The sequence below is a fragment of the Mustela nivalis genome, assembly GCF_964662115.1.
Source record: "Mustela nivalis genome assembly, chromosome: 7".
Lineage (NCBI taxonomy): Eukaryota > Metazoa > Chordata > Mammalia > Carnivora > Mustelidae > Mustela > Mustela nivalis.
The window spans coordinates 54,302,101-54,322,178 of record NC_139026.1 but is presented as its reverse complement, the minus strand read 5'-3'; the positions used below and the strand labels follow the sequence as shown (position 1 = coordinate 54,322,178).

At 35.8% G+C, this 20,078-nt stretch overlaps 1 protein-coding gene across 1 annotated transcript; it reads left to right on the top strand.

Annotated features, from left to right (window-relative positions):
* Nucleotides 1-255: 255 nt before the first annotated feature.
* LOC309870238 (taste receptor type 2 member 8-like) lies at nucleotides 256-1,191 on the top strand (the record flags this gene model as incomplete). Its single annotated transcript, XM_082742431.1, has 1 exon — nucleotides 256-1,191. One exon carries the CDS (start codon nucleotides 256-258, stop codon nucleotides 1,189-1,191), a length of 936 nt encoding a protein of 311 aa, XP_082598557.1.
* Nucleotides 1,192-20,078: the final 18,887 nt, after the last annotated feature.

Below are 20,078 nucleotides of genomic sequence, written 5' to 3'. Positions count from 1 at the left end.
CAGAGTCATGGGAGCAGGTAATCTGTTATTTGCCTTGAAAATCACTAGCCTGGAACTTGAGAGACGATTTCCCAACGTTAACTAAGACTTTGGGGGTGTACTGGAGGCATTCTTTTCTTTGCCAGTGGTTATGAACGTCCAGGAAAAAGAAATGTATTGAACATTAAAGTTTTGGATCCACAAATGTGTAATTTGCAAATTACTTAATTTACAGATCAGTGAAGTACTGAAGACAGAGATTTCCTGACAGCAGTCATGGCAAGCACATTCAAGAATGTATTTACGATGATTTTTGCTGGAGAATTCATAGCGGGGCTTTTGGGAAATGGGTTCATTATATTGGTTAACTGTATTGATTGGATCAGGAGCTGGAAGTTCTTCTTGATTGACTTTATTCTTACCTGCTTAGCTATTTCCAGAATACTTCTTCTCTGTATAATAATGCTAGGCATAGGTATAGATATAATTTGTGAGGAAATATGCTACAATGACAATCAACTGATGACTTTTGAAATCCTCTGGACAGGATCGAATTATTTCTGCATAACCTGTACCGCCTGTCTCAGTGTCTTCTATTTGCTTAAGATAGCCAACTTTTCCAATCCCATTTTCTTCTGGATAAAACAGAGAACTCACAGACTGCTTCTCATTATTGTCCTTGGAGCGGTCCTCTCTTTCTGTTTGTCCCTGCTTTTTAAGGATACAGTATTTAAGAACCTGATCAAAACCTGGGTAAACCCTGACAGCAATCAGACATTGAACTTCACAGTAAGAAAATATGATTTATTAACTTCTAATATAGTCCTGAACATAATGTTCATCATCCCCTTTGGAGTGTCTCTGGCTTCCTTTGTCCTTTTGATCCATTCCTTATGGAAACACACCAGGCGGATGAAGGGCACAGGTTCTGGGGATCTTATCACCAAGGCCCACGTGCGAGCCATGAAGTCTATGATTTCATTCCTACTCTTCTTCTTTATGTACTGGTGGAGCAATATTATAATATATATGGCCTATGTCATGCTAGACAGTTTGGTGGCAAAAATGTTTGCTTATATGTTTGTATTTTCCTATCCATCTGGCCATCAATTCCTTCTGATTTTATGGAACAGCAAATTGAAACAGGCTTCTCTCTGTGTCCTGAGGAAGCTGAGGTGGTGCAGGAATGTCAGGAAATCTGCAAATCCATAAAGCATGCCTGAAATGACTGTGATTTTCTGAAGAATGAAGATCGTGAATAGAACTCCATGTACCTTTCTTTTATTTCCTTCAACTTCTTTTATACTGTTCTGTGGTAGGTCCCTGAACCTTATTGGAAATATCTGTCTGGAAGAAGTTAAAAGAAAGAAGAGTTTGCTGTGTTTCCATCAGAATAATGCTGATATAATTAATAGTAAAATTAGAACATATCACCAAGACAGTGGGGATTTGATGAGAGACACAAATAGACTTTGAGAAGATAGTAATTTACTTGTGCTTAGATTACAACTGTAAAAAAATTAAGTGTAGCAAGTCTCAGAGACAGAAAAACCCCCCAAATCATGAAATGAATATTTCAGAATTCTAACAACTTATTACCTGTGGCTGATGGCTAACCATGACTTAAAATTGTATTTGGGAAAGAATGAACATGGAATGAACTGGTATGACAAATTTTCGGCTACTATCTAAAATATGCTCCTGGAAGTCCAGTTACAGAACCCATGAGAACCCTACTATTTATTTCTTAAATATATACCAAAGGCGGTCTCAAACAAGTAAATGAGTAAGAGAGAAAACACATGACTTAGAAAATACAAGGCGTGATCACACGGCAGCACAAAATTGGGATGATATAGAGACTAGCATTGCCCTGTGCAAGGATAACACGCAAATTCGTGAAGCATTCCATATGTTTTTAACTTCTTTCATTTGTACCATTCCTTCAAATAAAGTAATTTGGTATCTCCCCCCCAAAAAAGATACAAAACTCAAAGTAGAGGGTACAGTAGAAGTTATTTTGTTGGGTAAAAAACACAGAAAATACAATGCAAAATAGTTTTACATTTTTCTCATTCCTCAAGTATGGTACCAGTTTTGGTACTAAGCATTACTCGTTAGTGCTGGGTTATCAGGAATCTCATGTATTGACAGAGATCACTTGCTTTCCCCGCCCCCCCCAGTAAAGTTTATTCCCCAATAAACTATTTTATTTATTTCACTTTTCTCTCTCTTGGTGTTTTATTTTTTAAGCAAGAGGATTTGGGTTCACTGTTTGACTTTCCATTGGTATATGAGAAAAAGAGTATTTATTTTTCAGAAATATGTTGTTTTAAAGGCCTATAGAATGTATCATAGGAAAATAAATGGGGCGGAATTATTTTTTGTTGTTGTTGAGATGTAACTGACATATAACATTGTGTAATTGGGGTGTACAGTGTGTTGGGTGGATACATTTATATATTGTCTTATGATTACCACTGTGATTCATTAGCTAATACTTCTGCCATGTTGATGATTATGATTTATTTTTTGTGTTGAGAACAATTAAGATCTAGTTTCTTGGCAGCTTTGAGGTTTATAAGTTATGTTGTTGACTATAATGACTATGTTGCGCATTAGACCTCACGGATTTATTTATCTACTAGTTGCCAGTTTATACCCTTACACAAAAATTCCCCCAAATCCTCAATCCTAGCCTCTGGTAACCACCGTTCTACTCACTTTTTATAAATTCAGATGTTTTGGATTTCACATATAAGTAATATACAGTATTCGTCTTTCTCTGTGTAATTTATCTCACTTAGCAAAATGAGTGATCACTTGCTTTTGGCTCCTTCTTTGGGAATTTCAATTTATATATGGGGTACCGACATTTTAAGGGGGTAGAATATACAAGAGGCTTTGCCTAGGTGAGATATAAATGAAATTTATCTTTAAAAAGTTGGACTTAATAGCATGAAAGCAGAAAGCAAATTTATTCTTTCTTATTATGGCTCCACAACCCTTTTTGTTGAGTTATCTTTTTCCAGGATAAAACCTTAGACAGAGTCCACAGCTGCTATAGTCACTCATACATTAAGTCCAATCGAGACTAAAACCAAAACTTACATCTGTCATTTTTTTTTTTTTTTTTTTTTAAGATTTTATTTATTTATTTGCCAGAGAGAGTGAGAGAGAGAGTGAGCACAGGCAGGCAGAGAGGCAGCAGAGGCAGAGGGAGAAGCAGGCTCCCTGCCGAGCAAGGAGCCTGACGTGGAAGGGGAGGTGAACCATGAGAGACTACATCTGTCATTTAATATCAAACTTCTCTCACTCACCTTTTTCAGATCCTACTCAAGCTTGAAAACCTGACATAGGAAAGCTTGTGTCATTGTTGAGTCTTGTTCTTCTCCCCAGTATTCCTGCTGCTTTTAGTTTCTTTATGATTCTAAGAGTTGGATAGCTAGTGTCCCCTATAGCTCTCTTTTGGCTAAGGAAAGTTGTCAGTCATATCAGATATTTTAATGCAGATTCATTCTTCTGTAGGTATCTATGTCTGGGATCCCCAAGACCACCCTCATGTTTGATGACTCACAAAAATACTCAGGGAACTCAGAAGGGCTGTTATAGTGACAGTCGGGGGGGTGGGGAGAGACAGATCAACGATTGCTTGTGCTCTGTTAATTTACTCCAATACAGATATAATGCCTGAAAAGTAGCTCCAAACTGGGTGAGAGACTGTGGCTCTCTTTCATAGCAACCTAAATTAGGATTCTTGTTATGAAAATTGAAAATTCTCCTGTGTTATATGGATTAAACAGCATTTTAGTGAGCTAATGACCTTCTTCCTGAAAATTTGAAGCATCGATCTTTATTGTTGCAATTTATAAATTTCTCCAAGATATATCTAGGTGTGGAGTTTGCTTATTTGCTTTCTAAAATTTTTGTTATTATTATAATGATGAGTATTCTCCTTCTATTAAAGCCTCAAGAATGTCCTCAGTTTAGCACTTGGACTACCCTCACAATCCAGAGTTTTATTTGGCTAGGAACTTTTTCCTATTATGTGATTATTTCTTGTCATTTATCTTTTCTCTTCTATTTTTTTAAAGATTTATTTATTTATTTGACAGAGATCGCAAGTAGACAGAGAAGCAGGCAGAGAGAGAGGAGGAAGCAGGCTTCCTGCTGAGCAGAGAGCCCAATGCGGGGCTTGATCCCAGGACCCTGAGATCATGACCTGAGCCGAAGGTAGAGGCTTTAATCTACTGAGCCACCCTGGTGCCCCTATTTTTAAATAATAATATGTAGGCATATTATCCTATGGATCCACCAATTGTTCTTTATTTAATATTGATTTAATATTCTATGACCTCTGCATTTTCTGCACTTTCTTGAAGGTTAGTTCATTTGTTTTTTCAATTTAGCATTTCTCTTGTTTTGATTTTCCTCAATATTAATCTCTAATATCCATATGTGTGTACAACACACCTTCATGTTTCCATCCAGCAGTTATAGGAATTTGATTTTATGACCTTACTCAAGGATATGCCTTAATAAGTAGAGGGAACAAGTCAGTTTTCTCTGTCCAAGTGAAAGTCACCAGTTGCCTAAAAACTAGAGCATCATGGTTAGGAAACCCTGGGTCTGGTAAATATGTTAGACAAAAGCATGAAGAAATGACTGCAGAATTTTCTTAAGATAAATGGACTGCTTGTTTTTGGAAACATGGCATCCTTTACACCTTGAAAGAACCTGAGATACTGCACTATTTTTTCTCAATTTAGTTGTTTGTCTTGTCATGAACTTTATCCCTTTTTTTAACAGGACTATTTGAGTTTTTCTTATTACTCTTCAGATCCCTTTATGAATTATGACTATTATCTCTTTGCGTGTTTCAAATATTGCAATATTTCCCAATAAATTATTTCTTTTTAAAAGTTTTACATATGGTATTAATTTTTATAGAATCATTTTACTATTGTATGTACAAAAATTTTCACCTCTTTTATGGTTCTGGGATTTTGTTCTTTTTTTTCCCTCACTTTTTAAATTGAAGTGTAATTAATATATAATGTTCTATTAGTCTCAGGTATACAATTTAATGATTCAGTATTTCTGTACATTACTCAGTGTTCATCTTAATAAGAGCACTCTTAGTTTTCTTCATTTCACTCATCGCCCACCCATCTCCCCCTTTCTAGAATTTTGAACTGAACTCTTAGGAAGAATTTCATATTCAATTTTTAAGAAACATTTACCCATTTCTTTTTTTGTTTAGTTTTGTTTTTTTGTTAGCTTTTTTATATGCAAGTTTTGGCACAATTACATCTTTAATCAAACTCATTTTTAATTTTGTATATTTTGTGAGGTAGGGAATCTGACTAATTTGAATAGATGATCAATAAACTGTTTAAAGTAAAATACCTTTATTTTATTATTATTTTTTTAAATTAAATTTAACTTTTTTTCAGTGTTCCAAGATTCATTGTTTATGCACCACACCCAGTGCTCCATGCAATACGTGCCCTCCTTAATACCCACCACCAGGCTCACCCAATCACCACCTCCCACCCCTCCAAAATCCTCAGTTTGTTTCTCAGAGTGCACAGTCTCTCATAGTTTGTCTCCCCCTCTGATTTCCCCCAACTCACTTCTCTTCTCCATTTCCCAGTGTCCTCTGTTATTCCTTATGCTCCATGAGTAAGTGAAACCATATGATAATTGACTCTCTCTGTTTGACTTATTTCACTCAGCAAAATTTTCTCCAGTTCCATCCATATTGATACAAAAATTGGGGGGGGGTACCTGGGTGGCTCAGTGGGTTAAGCCTCTACCTTCGGCTCAGGTCATGATCTCAGGGTCCTGGGATCAAGCTCCGCATTGGGCTCTCTGCTCGGCAGAGAGCCTGATTCTCCCTCTCTCTCTGCCTGCCTCTCTGCCTACTTGTGATCTCTCTCTCTGTCAAATAAATAAATAAAATTTTTTTTAAAAATTGGGTATTCATCCTTTCTGATGGAGGCGTAATACTCCATTATATATCTGGACCATATCTCCTTTATCCATTCGTCTTTTGAAGGACATCTTGGCTCTTTCTACAGTTTGGTGACTGTGGCTTTGCTGCTATGAACACTGGGCTACATATGGCCCTTCTTTTTCACTCCATCTGTATCTTTGGAGTAAATGCCCAGTAGTGTAATTGCAGGGTCTTAGGATAAATAAAATATCTTTATGTAGTGGTAGCAAACTCTAGAGTCCACAGGAGCCAGGAATGTCTATAAATGTGTAAGCACTTTGATAGTAGAGCTAATTGTGATGAACCTATGAATGAGCTCCTCGTAATTATGTTCAAATTTATGTTTTAAACAGTTACTGTCAGATCAGTCTGCCAGTTTGTGGCCTCTTACTGTCTTTTTCAATTTTTTAGCTACTGTGTAACATTTACTCTTGTAGAGGATTTTCAGAATCAACTTCTCAAATCCCATAAAATACACTATTGGGATTTTGACTGGACTCGCAGTGAACTTACAGATTTCTCTAAAACGTAATGTATTCCCTTTAAAGCATATAACTTACAAATTAGTTTCCTTACGCCTTCTCTAAGGTTATTCAATAACATTTCATAATTATTCTTTCCCTTAGGTATTATGCTTTTTTCTATTGACTTTATTCCTAAATCCATTTTAGTTTCCCAACTAATTTTAAATATATTTTTTGTCTTACGTTTGAGATGAGAAAAATAAAACTTCTGTTTAGAGACATGTTGTTAAAAGGCCTGTGCAGTTTGATGAACTTGTATAGAAAGTTAAGAGTCATAACCCGGAACTAAGTTCCACCTTGTTACAACAGTGGAAATCATGGGGGTAACGACTTTGTAAGTAAAGAGATATTAAAGAGTTTTTGTCTGGAAGGAGAAGAGTACAGTTGTTCAATATTCCATTTGGTATACATTTTAAATTATAAATTAACGACTTCTATTTTAGCTTCTAAATTTAAAAAGCAAGTAGCAACTGAGATTGATTAATTGATACAGAAAACAGAAAGTATGCCGATATATCATGATGGAAAACACCATGTTCCACTTTTCAATTAAATATTTTTTATTAATTAATGGTAATGCTTTGCATAGGCTGATAACAATTTGGGTTGAAAAATATGCATTGGAAAACCCAAAAATACTTACACATTTAAACTCATAATCTCACTTCTGAAGTTTTATCTAAGTAGAGAAATAATTACAGGTACTTGGGTAATCATTGTCATATTGTGAAAAAATAAAGTAGAAAAAGAGATAAAAGTACTCTCAATAAGGGATTACTTGAAATAAAAATATTATATGCCTTTGATGTAATGTTATGAAGCTATAATCAGAATAATTGTTGTGGAGAGTTTACAAAATTTACAAAAGGCCTTATCTTCTAAAGCTAGTGAATCAAAATTAGACCTCAACATTACAAAAATAGTATGATTATAACTATGTGTAATGATAAGTAAGGAATAGTTAAATATTAAAATACTGGAAGAAAATCAGTATAAATATTAATACATTATTGGTATTTTAATTTTTACCTACTTTTTAAAAAAAGATTTTATTTATATGATAGAGAGAGAGAGCGAGCACATAAGCCGGGGAGCGGCAGGCAGAGGGAGAAGCAGATTCCCCTCTGAGCAGAGAGCCCTGTGTGGGGCTGGATCCCATGACCCTGAGATCATGACCTGGGTGAAGGCAGAAGCTTAACCAACTAAGCCACCCAGGTGCCTGAAATTTTTATATACTTCTAGAACTTTCTATAATTGTACTTTTTTCAATCCAGCAAATATTTATGAAATGTTTACTATTTGTCAGGTTTTGCATTTACTAAGAGGATTTTGACAGTGAAACATTAGAATTTTTTCTTCCTTCCAAAAAATTACAGTCCAGAGAGTAGTCATAATAGATCACAAAAAAATGCTATAATTAGAGAGACACAGGATGATGAAAAAGGACACCAAATCCAAGTTCAGATGATGAGGGACATTTTTCCAGAAGAAATTGTATCCAAACTATGTCTGCGGGAATCAGAAAGGAGATGAGCGCCAGGACTAAAGCATGAAAATAGGGATGCATTCATCCTGAAAAGAATGACAGCATTTTCATCAAAGCAGAACCTCTACATACATAATGGAAAGAACTTCTACAAAAGGATAAGACTCTAAGTAAAGAGTAATGAGACTGGTCTTGCAGTCCGTGCCAAAATGATGAGGGTCTGAATCAAGGTAGTAGTCATAGACTTGGTGACAAGGGGATAGATTTGAGAGCTTTTAAGATCATAAAAATTACTGGATTTGGTAGTGAGTAAAAGTAAAATCAGACTGGCACAGATTTCTGGCTTCTGTGAATAGATGACCTACAAAGGATTTAGAGCTATAATTTCTGGATTTGTTTGAGAAATTCAGAACTAGTCTTTGCGAATTCTCTCTAGTCTATGGAATGATTAAATCAACACTGGACAATATAAAAGAAAGAGATTTATTTTGGATATACTGGAAAGTGGAGGGCAAAAAGGGGTGTCATCCGACCCCTCTTCTCTTACACGATCTCTAGTCCTTAGGGCATGAAGTGATTAAGGTCTGTGTATCTCTCCTCTAATGTATTTTGCTAGCAACAAACGTGATGATCAAACTGTCCTTGGATCATGTCTAGATTGTTGATGGGCCCTCCTTTATGGTAGATTTGTTTGTTCGTAGAGGTCGAAGTGGCAAGGTTTAATTAGTCCCAAAGCATCATCTAACTAGCAAACCAGCTAACTAACTAGCTGCTTGTTGCAGGACTACCTTAACATGATCTGCTTCTAGAACATCATAATCTCATAGGATCTCTTCCCTTGGGCTAGTTATGTCATTATTTGAATCTTTTCACTACTAATTCTCTTGAAAGACCAAGTCGGAAAGGTAGGGATGAGAGTGACATCTAATTACTATTGATTCAACTGCACTGAAGACATCAATAAATCAAAATATTTTTCTAATTTATTTCAAATGATCAGAACAGATATCCCTCAGGCATTTTGTATTTTAAGCAGAAATATACCCTGTAGGTAATTTTAAATATAGTAAAACATTTTTCAGAGATTTAAGTTATTAATTTGAGAGAGAGAGATCAACATGGGAATTTCCTGGCCAGCACCAGCAAATTTACTGATAGACCCCTTTCAGTCACCTTAGGAGTGTGACCTTGCCTAAAATAATAGATTCTTTGTTAGTAATTCCCTATTTTCTGCTCCCTCTCTACCTTTAAAAACTTTTCTTTTTCTGTAGCCCTTTGTAGCTCCCCTCTACTTGTTACATAGGATGTTGTTTGATTCAAGAACTGATTAATAAAGCCAATGGGATCTTAAAATTTAACTCAGTTGACTTTTTGTTATTTAACAGAGGTACCTATTTCACGATTGAGATTTGTAAATCAAATGAAGCAGTTCCTTGAGAGGAGAAAGGAATTTTTATTCAAAAGAATGAAAATTAATCTGTGCCTTTATTTACATATTAGCAAATGAGGGTCTAGTCTTTCAACCTTCTCTTTACATAGGATGTTACAATTTCTAGCTGACATCTGGACCAAGACTGGAAATCTTAGCAGAGCTGGTTGGAAATGTTCAATGGCTGTTGGAGATGACTGGATTCATAGCTAAGAAGAAGAGCCATAATAAAAAAGAAAAGTAGATATTATTGCATAACTAAACAAAACCTATATCCTAATCTAGTAAATCGTAAGGACATTAGTCAACAAACTGAAGATCAGTTTTTTCTTTGCAACCATATCAAATACATTGGAGAAAGTTCTCATGGTTGTAACACGTGAGAAATTTAAAATAGATATTTTAAGGAATGGATTCATTAGACTCACAAATTGCATTGTTTGGATTAGAAGTAAAAAATTATGCTTGATTGGCTTTATTCTTATTAGTTTGGCCTTTGACAGAATTAGTCAATTGTGGTTAACAATCATTGATTTGTTTTCAGTGTTGTTGTACCAGAAAATCCCTGTTCCTATGGGAAATAACCATATCCTAAACTAGTGTTTGGACATTGGCCAGCCACTTGAGCACTTGGTTAGCTATCTATCTCACTGCCTTTTTGTTTTAATCCTGAAGGTCGCCAATTTCTCTATTCACTTTCCCTTTGCCTAGAATGGAGAATTAATGAGGCAGTTTTCATCCTTCTGCTGGTATCTGTGACCTTCCTGTTCATAAGCTTTCCTTTGCCATATAGTTTTGATGTTTCTAATATCATTCCCTAAAACACCAACAAAGAGGAAGTGAAAGAGGGAGAGAGAGAAATATAACTGGGATATTCAATGTGAATAAAAATAAAAATTTAAATTCTATGATTATCTTTACTACTGGTCTGTTGGAAGGCAGAATTCTCCCTTTATCTGCAATTTCTCCCAGCTGGACTAAGAATTAGATTTATGTGAGAGGGATTAAGAGGAGGAAAAAAAAAAGCTTTTTTTTTTCTTCCCCCTCATTAAACTCAACAATGAAATTGAGACCTAAAGAAATTACCAAGGCAGGCAGTTTTTTATACATTTTAGACAAAGAAAAAATAAATTTGTGAAGAATTTACAGGACAAGGAAAATAGGTGTTTGGGAGTTTTAATTAGTAAGTAATTCTAAACAGAATTTGGGCTGAAGTTGTAAAGGAGTGAAAAAAGGGCAAAGATGTTTGTTTCTACAGCTTTCTCAGCTTTCAAGTCCCTATCTCCGGTGATAAGGATGTCTTTTTACTTTATCGCAGAGGGGATATTTTTTTATTTAAGAGATTCATTTCTGCTTTCAGGGGAATGGAGGAGGGTCCAAGTGTTTTTGCACTGGTTTCTTAAGTAACTTTTATTTAAAATAATCAGTATGCCAAAGTGGCACATTGTGGGAGTGGCCTGGCTTTGGCCCCTCCAGTTTCCTCACTCCTGTATCCCCTTGATTTTCTTTTTCTCTGTTCCTCCTTTTTTTTTTTTTTTTTTGTGGAAACACACATGGAAGCACATTGAGCTCATCAGCGATTCTAGAGACCCCAGTATGAAGGCCCATTTCAGAGAGGCAAACGTAATTTTCTCTTTCTTGTGTTCTTTGTGCTATATCCGTTTGCCTTTTTCAAATTTGGGGGACATTTTTTTGCTACAGAACAAGCTGGCTTGGTTTGGATGTTTGGTGGTATGATAAGAATTCCCTATCTTTCAGGTCACACATAAGTTGTGATTTTTGGAAACAGCCAAATGAGTAAAATCTTAAAGGGAGGGCATTTTCAGCTACATTGGCCTATGAGAGAAGTCAATGAGAAGTCTGTGTAATCTTCCTTGTTTCACTGGATTCTTCCTTTTGTATATGTGCTATCTCACTGAGTGTCATTTAAATTCTTCCTAGATCTGGACAGACCTCTAAGCAATAACCAGATGAAAAAATAATAAATAAATAAATAAATAAATAGGAACTATCACCTCTCTGAACTGTTCGAACTTCTGTGTATGTATGTATAAGTCACCTTCCACTCATGCAGACCTAGAGAAGAAAGATGTTATTAAAAATCAAACACAAGTAATCAAAATTGAACAGGTGAGTATAGTAAGATATGGCAGAGAGACAAAGCTAAATAGAAGAAAAAATTCCAAGACCAATTGAAAATCGCTGTCATTAACACTGAATCATTCACAAATGTTAGGAGGCGAGTATGGATCTGTGATATGAATGGTCATTCAGGGATATTAATGTCATATTAATGTGCTTTTACCTAAAGCTATTTAATTCCTCTAAATCACCACCTGGTTTCTGGAATAATCCAGATTTAGCCATTTAATTCCTGTTTTGGTAATCTTTTGCCATAAACGGTATTTGAGAGTATTTCTGTACTGATGTAACTGCAGAAATCAAATAGTTTTAAAATTCATTGAGGTTGTTAAAATCCTTTCGTATCATCTGGTAACTAATGCTGCAAATGTTATTATACTAGCGTATTGTACATCCTGAGGGATGTGGGGCTATCATATCTGGAATACATATCAAAATAATGCACAGGGAGTAGGATAGGTAAGGGTAGAGTGGTCATATATTGGTAACTGATGAAAGCAGATGATTAGTACATAGGACTTATTGAATTGTCCTCTCTGCCTTTGTTTATGCTTGAAATTTTTCATAAAAAAAAGTTAAATAGAAAATAAAGAGAAAAAAAAAAGGACTAGTGTCCAAAATCTATAAAGAACTTAGCAAACTCAACACCCAAAGAACAAATAATCCAATCAGGAAATGGGCAGAGGACATGAACAGACATTTCTGCAAAGAAGACATCCAGATGACCAACAGACACATGAAAAAGTGCTCCATATCACTCGGCATCAGGGAAATACAAATCAAAACTACAATGAGATATTACCTCATACCAGTCAGAATGGCTAAAATTAACAAGTCAGGAAATGACAGATGCTGGCAAGGATGCGGAGAAAGGGGAACCCTCCTACACTGTTAGTGGGAATGCAAGCTGGTGCAACCACTCTGGAAAACAACATGGAGGTTCCTCAAAATGTTGAAAATAGAACTGCCTTATGACCCAGCAATTGCACTACTGGGTATTTACCCTAAAGATACAAACGTAGTGATCCGAAGGGGCACGTGCACCCAAATGTTTACAGCAGCAATGTCTATAATAGCCAAACTATGGAAAGAACCTAGATGTCCATCAACAGATGAATGGATCAAGAAGATGTGGTATATATACACAATGGAATACTATGCAGCCATCAAAAGAAATGAAATCTTGCCGTTTGCGACACGTGGATGGAACTAGAGCGTATCATGCTTAGCGAAATAAGTCAAGCAGAGAAAGACAACTATCATATGATCTCCCTGATATGAGGAAGTGGTGATGCAACATGGGGACTTAAGTGGGTAGGAGAAGAGTCAATGAAACAAGATGGGATTGGGAGGGAGACAAACCATAAGTGACTCTTAATGTCACAAAACAAACTGAGGGTTGCTGGGGGGAGGGGGGTTGAGAGAAGGGGGGTGGGGTTATGGACATTGGGGAGGGTATGTGCTTTGGTGAGTGCTGTGAAGTGTGTAAACCTGGCGATTCACAGACCTGTACCCCTGGGGATAAAAATATATGTTTATAAAAGATAAAACAATAAAAAAAAGAAAATGAAGAGAAATGCTCTTTGTTTACATCTTAGTCTTTTGTTGGCATAAAACACAGATATGAAAGAGGGAAAATATAGTAAGAGGCCAATAAAACAATTTCTTGGAAATACTTGTTTTATAAGTTATGCTTAGAAAGGTAAAAGTATGAAAAAGTGGTTCGATTTTTTTTTTTTACCATACCTATATATTCACAATGCACAATCCTACCTGATAGTTGATCCTTAAGGAGGAATCCTCCAATAAAAATGGAACTATGTTGTTAATACAGAGAAGACCATTATATTGTACACAAAAATACAGACTTCACCACTTTCTTAAGCCATCCTCCGAAGATAAGGACATAATTGAAAAATGGTAAGATTTCTTCCTTTCTTTCTTTTTTTAAAAGATTTTCTTTATTTATTTGACACAGAGAGAGAACACAAGCAGGGGGAGCAGCAGGCAGAGTGAGAGTGGGCTCCCTGCTGAACAAGGAGCCCAATGTGGGACTCAATTCCAGGATTCTGGGATTATGACCTGAGCTTAACTGACTAAGCCACCCAGGAGCCCCAAAATGGTAAGATTTCTGATTACTTTCAGATGGTGCTATAAATCTCAGAGTCAAGAAGATAGCAGTTAGTAGAAATCTTCATTTTATGTTGAAGATTTTATTCTCCAGGAGCCGCCTGCACATCACTCAAGAGCTAAGTGCTTCCCACACAGAGGGAAGCAAAGGGCTGGCTGTGTAAAGCTGAGACTTTATTATGGATTTTGAGAATGAAAAAAGAGAGAGAGACAAGAAAAGAGACTCTATTTCTTAAAATATACCAGGATCAAGTTAACTAGTAGTCTTCTAAATATACTCTTAACCTGAATAAGGGAGACATTATATTTAATGGTCTTTTGATTTATACTCCTAAAAAAAAATCAAGGTATATTTTATTGTTTAAAATAAGCTCTAGGGGCACCTGGGTGGCGCAGTGGGTTAAGACTCTGCCTTTGGCTCATGTCATGATCTCAGCATCCTGGGATCAAGCCCCTGCATTGGGCTCTTTGCTCAGCGGGGAGCCTGCTTTCCCCTCTCTCTCTGCCTGCCTCTCTGCCTACTTGTGATCTCCCTCTCTGTCAAATAAATAAATAAAATCTTTAAAAATAATAAAGTAAGCTCTATACCCAGTGTGGGGCTTTGAACTCATGATCCTGAGACCAAGAGTCACGTTCTCTCCTGACTGAGCCAGCCAGCCAGATACCCTGTCACACACACTTAATAAACAAGTAGAACACTTCTTTTGTCTGACAAAGTACACTTACTTGAAATCACTTATTTATTCATTTGCTTATAAGAATAAATATATATTTATATTTAAAATATATGGATGATTCATATTTTATTCAGCAGACATACTGTATAATGCAGGCTCATATTTTATTCAATGGGTTATTACCTATTACTATCATGATTTATTTTAATGCCTACATGGGTCTAGATTTGTCAAGTAAAAACCACTTCTAGTTGACTTTTGTATTCTTTTGACATGTCTCCATAATGCTTTTAGTGTTTCCTTACATTCTTGCACAGCAAAATATTTTGGGCTCATTTTGTATTTCTTCTAATTTTGCCCTGTATTTACTATTTCTCCAAGGAGTCCTGATTTCTTTTAGTGTAGAAGTGTACTTAAAAATCAGGATTTGGTAGCATACATACATACACATCCATTATTCTCTCCACGTGTCTATATATATATATATGTGTATATATATATATATATATATATATATATATATAATGATGAAAATACACTGATATCTCTAACCCAATTAAAAATTACAGACTATTCTTTCCATGTTGTATATCCTCTTTCACAATGAAAAACATGGCTCTCATTTTTTTTCAGTCTACACATTCATTTGTTTAATCATAAAATACATCGAAAGTAGTTTCAGATTTGCTAACACATGCCACTTGTAGAAAGAAAGAGTACTAACTACATCTCAATACTTCTTTATTGTTCATGAATGCCTATATGAAGACATACAGTAAAAAAAATCTGTTCAAAGGTTATTTTGGAAAAAAAAAGTTATTTTGGTTGGTTCTCTTCTTTTTCCCCTTCTATTAATTTGAAGATGTAAAGGCTGTATTTTAATTGCATTTTGCTTTAGGTTTTTTCTTCAGCCCTTGCTTTATTATCTAAAACATTATCATTAAGACTCAAAACTAAACAAAAGGCATACTGATAATAGTGTAATCCCTCTTCCATAACTTCCATTTCATTTTAAATCACTCCCTATAGGTAGTCAATTTCACTTATTTCTGGTTTCTTCTTCCTATTTGTATTTTGTTTGTTTTTCTCACTCTTTTTTTTTTTATAGGAAGGTATCAGTTTCTTTTTTTTTTAATTTAATTTTTTCTCAGTGTTCCAAAATTCACTGTTTATTTTAATTATGCTGCTTAAAATGCTTTGGAAAAGCACAGAGCCCCAAACTGCGTGAAAAATCAAAGAATAACTTTTGCTCCTTCATCCTCACTCAGTTCAGCGGTTCACCAATGAATGGCAGGAATGACCATGGTGACTCATAAATTGATTTAAATGTTGCACCAACTTTGGAGAATTCCTGATCTTTCCAGGGTGGTCCACAATCACTGGGCTTGGGGGTGATTTCAGCAGTGGAGAGAATGGGCAGGAAACCAGGCTTTAAGGAGGTGGACAGGTTTTCAGTGTGCCCCCAAGATCAACAGGAAGGGAGCTGAGCTCAAGCCGTCTGCCCCAGGCGTGCCCCAGGCAAACCTCGGGGGCTCTCCTGGGCATCACCTCTGCCTGGGCCAGGAGCAGGGGACAGGGGTGTGTGGGCTGTCTGCTTGGATGAATGGAAGTGATACCGGGATGGAGGGCAGGGATCTGAGATGTGTGTATGGTTGTCCTGCAGTGATGGGAGATGGGGGTTGGGGGCGTTGGGGGTGGGGGGAGGAGGGCGGGTCGCCGTCTGGGATGAGCGGAGTGGGGGGCGCAGTTGGGGCTTCGGTGCTGGCAGAGGTGACGGGGCTGTCCTACCACCAGGTGACACCTCCTCAGGTCGCTGCTGTGTTGTAGGGACTGCCCCTCCTATTTGTGTTTTTGAAAAAGTAAACAAATATGGAGCCTCTGACTGGCTCGGTCTATAGGTCATGTGACTCTTGATCTCCCGGTTGTGAGCTCAAGCCCCATGTATAGAAAAGAGTTTACTTAAAATAAAAATTTAAAGAAAAAAAAAGATACATACAGATTACCTTTTTCCCATTTCTTATACGAATGACAGTTTGCACTTTCTTTTTTTAATTCTATAATATGTAAGAGACTGCTTCATCCATTTGTAAAATTATTTCTTATCCTTTTTCATGGCTTCATAGTACCAGAATGGATTCAGCAACGTTCTTATGTTTATTTTGTTTCCAATATTTTGCAATGACACACAATGCTGCTATGAGAAATCTTGTGTGTATGTGTTTACTGATTCTGACACCCAATTCCAGTGTGTTGGGGGGTGGGGGGAATAGGGAGAGAGATTTCCTATACCACCTGTACCACCCAGCTCTTCACTCAGTTCTGTCACTCTCTACCCAGAGATAGCATCAGGTCCCATAGGCTAAGGGCTCAGTACCACCAGACAGACTGCCAGTCAGATGCTAATCCCAGGCTCATGTTGTCACTTGTGCTTTGACCCAACTGGTTATAAATCAGGGGTTTCCACACCCCCTTCTCCGGGTCTGTTAATCTTGCTAGAATGGCTCATCAGAACTCAGGAAACCAGTTTCCTCAGCAGATTACCGGTTTATTACAAAAGACATTAGAGGATTACAAATCAAAAGTCATATGGGGGAGATAGGCAGAATGAGGTCCTGAGCAAGGAGCTTCTGTCCTTGTGTAACGTGGGACCCTGCACAGTGGCACTTGGAAGCATTGTGATTCAACAGCCTGGAGCTCTCCAAGCCCCATCCTTTTTGGTGTTTTATGGAGGCTTCACTATATAGGCAAGATTGATTAAATGATTGGTTGTTGGTGATTGACTTCACCTCCATCTCTAATCCCCTGCCCCAGAAATCAGGGGATGGGACTGAAAGTTTCCATCCTCTAATTCTGGTTGATTTCCCTGCAACCAACTTCTATCCTCACCAGCTTTCCAAAAGTCAGTTCCTTAACATAAACTCAGTTGCAGCTGAAAGGGGCTTATTAAAACAGGACATTCATTTCACCTTTATGGCTCTGAAGCAAACTGAGGAAAAAACTATGTGTTATAATGTAAGATGCTTCCACTGTTCATAATTATCACTTAGGAAATTCCAAGGGTTTTGGGAACTGTGAACCAGGCACCATGGGTGGGAGACAAAAATATATGTTTATTTTAAATTATAATATTACAGTATTTTTGTATTTTTGAAAGTCCATCTTCGGTGTAAATTCAAATAAATCCAAACTGAAACCCCTGAACCCCAACTCCAGAAATAATTATTTTAATTGTTTTGTCTATCTAGTGTTTCCTTATACAGACTCAATCAAATGTATTTTTATTTTCCAACATTTCAATAAGAAAACTAAATGAAATAATTACATGCTCCTCTTCTCCCACACACTTAGTAGAAAAAAATATATGGGCATAGTAGTATGATACATTTCACATTTTATCAAAGAATTTGGGCATCTGATCAAAGAAGGTATTTCTGACGTAGTCCGTAGAATTCTTGTTATTATTAATATTAATAAAATTTCAGAGCACTTATATTATATTATATATACATTATATATAATATTTTATATATAATTTATTGTATATTATATAATATGCAATTATAATATATAATATATATTATTTAATATATATTAAATATATATTAAAATATAATATATTTTAAATATATTAAATATATATTTAATATATTATTACATATATTACATATATATAATATGTAATTATAATATATGATATATACTGTATATTAAATAATATATAAGTATATATTTGTATATTATTTAATATATATTATATATATTAAGTATATAATATATAATATATTATATTACATTAATAATATAATTGAAAATAATGTTTGAATGGAATTTTGATTTACCTTCCAAGAAGTGTCTCATCATCAAGGTCACTTGAATCTATTAATATTCTTAATTACCTATTAAAAAAGTGTTTATTAATAAACGTTATCTTTCCAAATAATGTAAGAAGCTCTCCCATGTGTTAATCATGATTTTCCAATTCCAAAGGATAGGATTCAGCATTTGGTAAACGCCTGGGGGTTCAGTGGCCCTCTTGGAAAGGTCCCAGGAGCCCTGCACCCTTTCCATAAACCTTGCCCTATGCATCTCTTCCATCTAGCTGTTTCTGAGTCATATCTTTTTAAATAAATCAGTAATAGAGTAAGTAAAATGTTTCTCCACGTTCTGTGAGCTGCTCTAGTAAATTAATCAAAATCCAAGGAGGAGGTTATGGGAATCTCTCTGATTTAGAGTTAGTTCAGAGCCCCACGTAACAGCGTGGGCTGGTGATTGGTATCTGAAGTGGAGGAAGAGGGAGGTAGTTGTATAGGACCAAGCCCTGACCTTCTGGAATCTGACATCTCCTAGTAAATAGTGTGAGAATTGAATTGAATTGTAGAACTCTCGATGTCTGGAGAGTTTCTTGTTGATGGTATGGGAACCAAACTTTCTCCACACATTGAAACTGCTCTCAGAATGAATTCACCCTAGTTCTAAGAGCATCCCCAAATAGCATCTGATAATGTCAGAGCAGTTATAAATGTTTGTCAATAGAATAATGGTTTTCATATCAAATGTGTCAAATGAAGATGAACTGCCTTGGAAATTTTCCTGGTAGCTCAAAGTCAATTAAAAAAAATCTTTATCTGTGGCAGAATGTGTGTATAATGAGTTGGAGTCGATGTGTCTTAACTGCAGGTACTCTAATTCATATAAAAGTCAAATCATAACTTTTAGTAATGCTAACCAAAAACAAATTATCTACTCTCCAGATTTTGATTTTTACAAATAATCTTTATGCCATTACTGGTGATGTCCCCTTTTATTTCTGGTATTAGTAATTCATCTCCTCTCTTTTTTTTCTTTGTTAACCTAAGAAGTTTATCTATTTTAATTTACCTTTCAAGGAAGTGGCATTTTTTAAATTGATTTTGTCCATTGATTTCCTGCTTTCAGTTTCATTGTTTTCTGCTCAAATTCTTATTTCTTTTCTTCTGCTTACTGGGTTGAATTTGCTCTTCTTTTTCTAGTTTCCTAAGGTCGAGGCTTAGATGATGATTATAGATCTTTCTTCTTGTCTAATACATGCATTCAATGCTATGTATTTCCCTCTAAGCTCTGCTTCCCCTGCATCTCCCAGATTTGATAAGTTGTGTTTTCATTTTCTTTAGTTCAAAATATTTTAAATTTCTCTTGGGATTATTTCTTTGACCCACATAATCTTTAGAAATGTGTTGTTTGTTCTCCCTGTATTTGGGGATTTTCCAGTTCCTTTCTGTTATTGATTGTTAATTCCATTCTGGTCTGAAAGCAGATGCTGTATAATTTCTACTCTTTAAACTTGTTAAGGTGTACCGTGTGACGCAGAAGGCGGTCTATTTTTAAGAATGTTCCAGGTGAGCGTGAGAAGAAGGTATAATCTGCTGTTGTTGGAGGAAGTAATCTATAGATGTCAATTATATCCTATTGAATCCAGCTATGTCCTTACTGATTTTATGCTCGCTGGATCAGTCCATTTCTATTGCAAAGTGGCAATTGCTCAGTGTTTCTATATAATTGACTCATAATCTATTGTCCTCTTTATATTGAAACTTAAAATGTGTTTTGCCTAAATTATCAGGAAAATAACAAAAATGTGTTTATGCCTCTACTTATTCAAAGTAAGTGTCTACATTGGCTAGATTCATTTGCCACCTCTATAAACTGTTTTTCATTTATATATGTTTAATCGGTC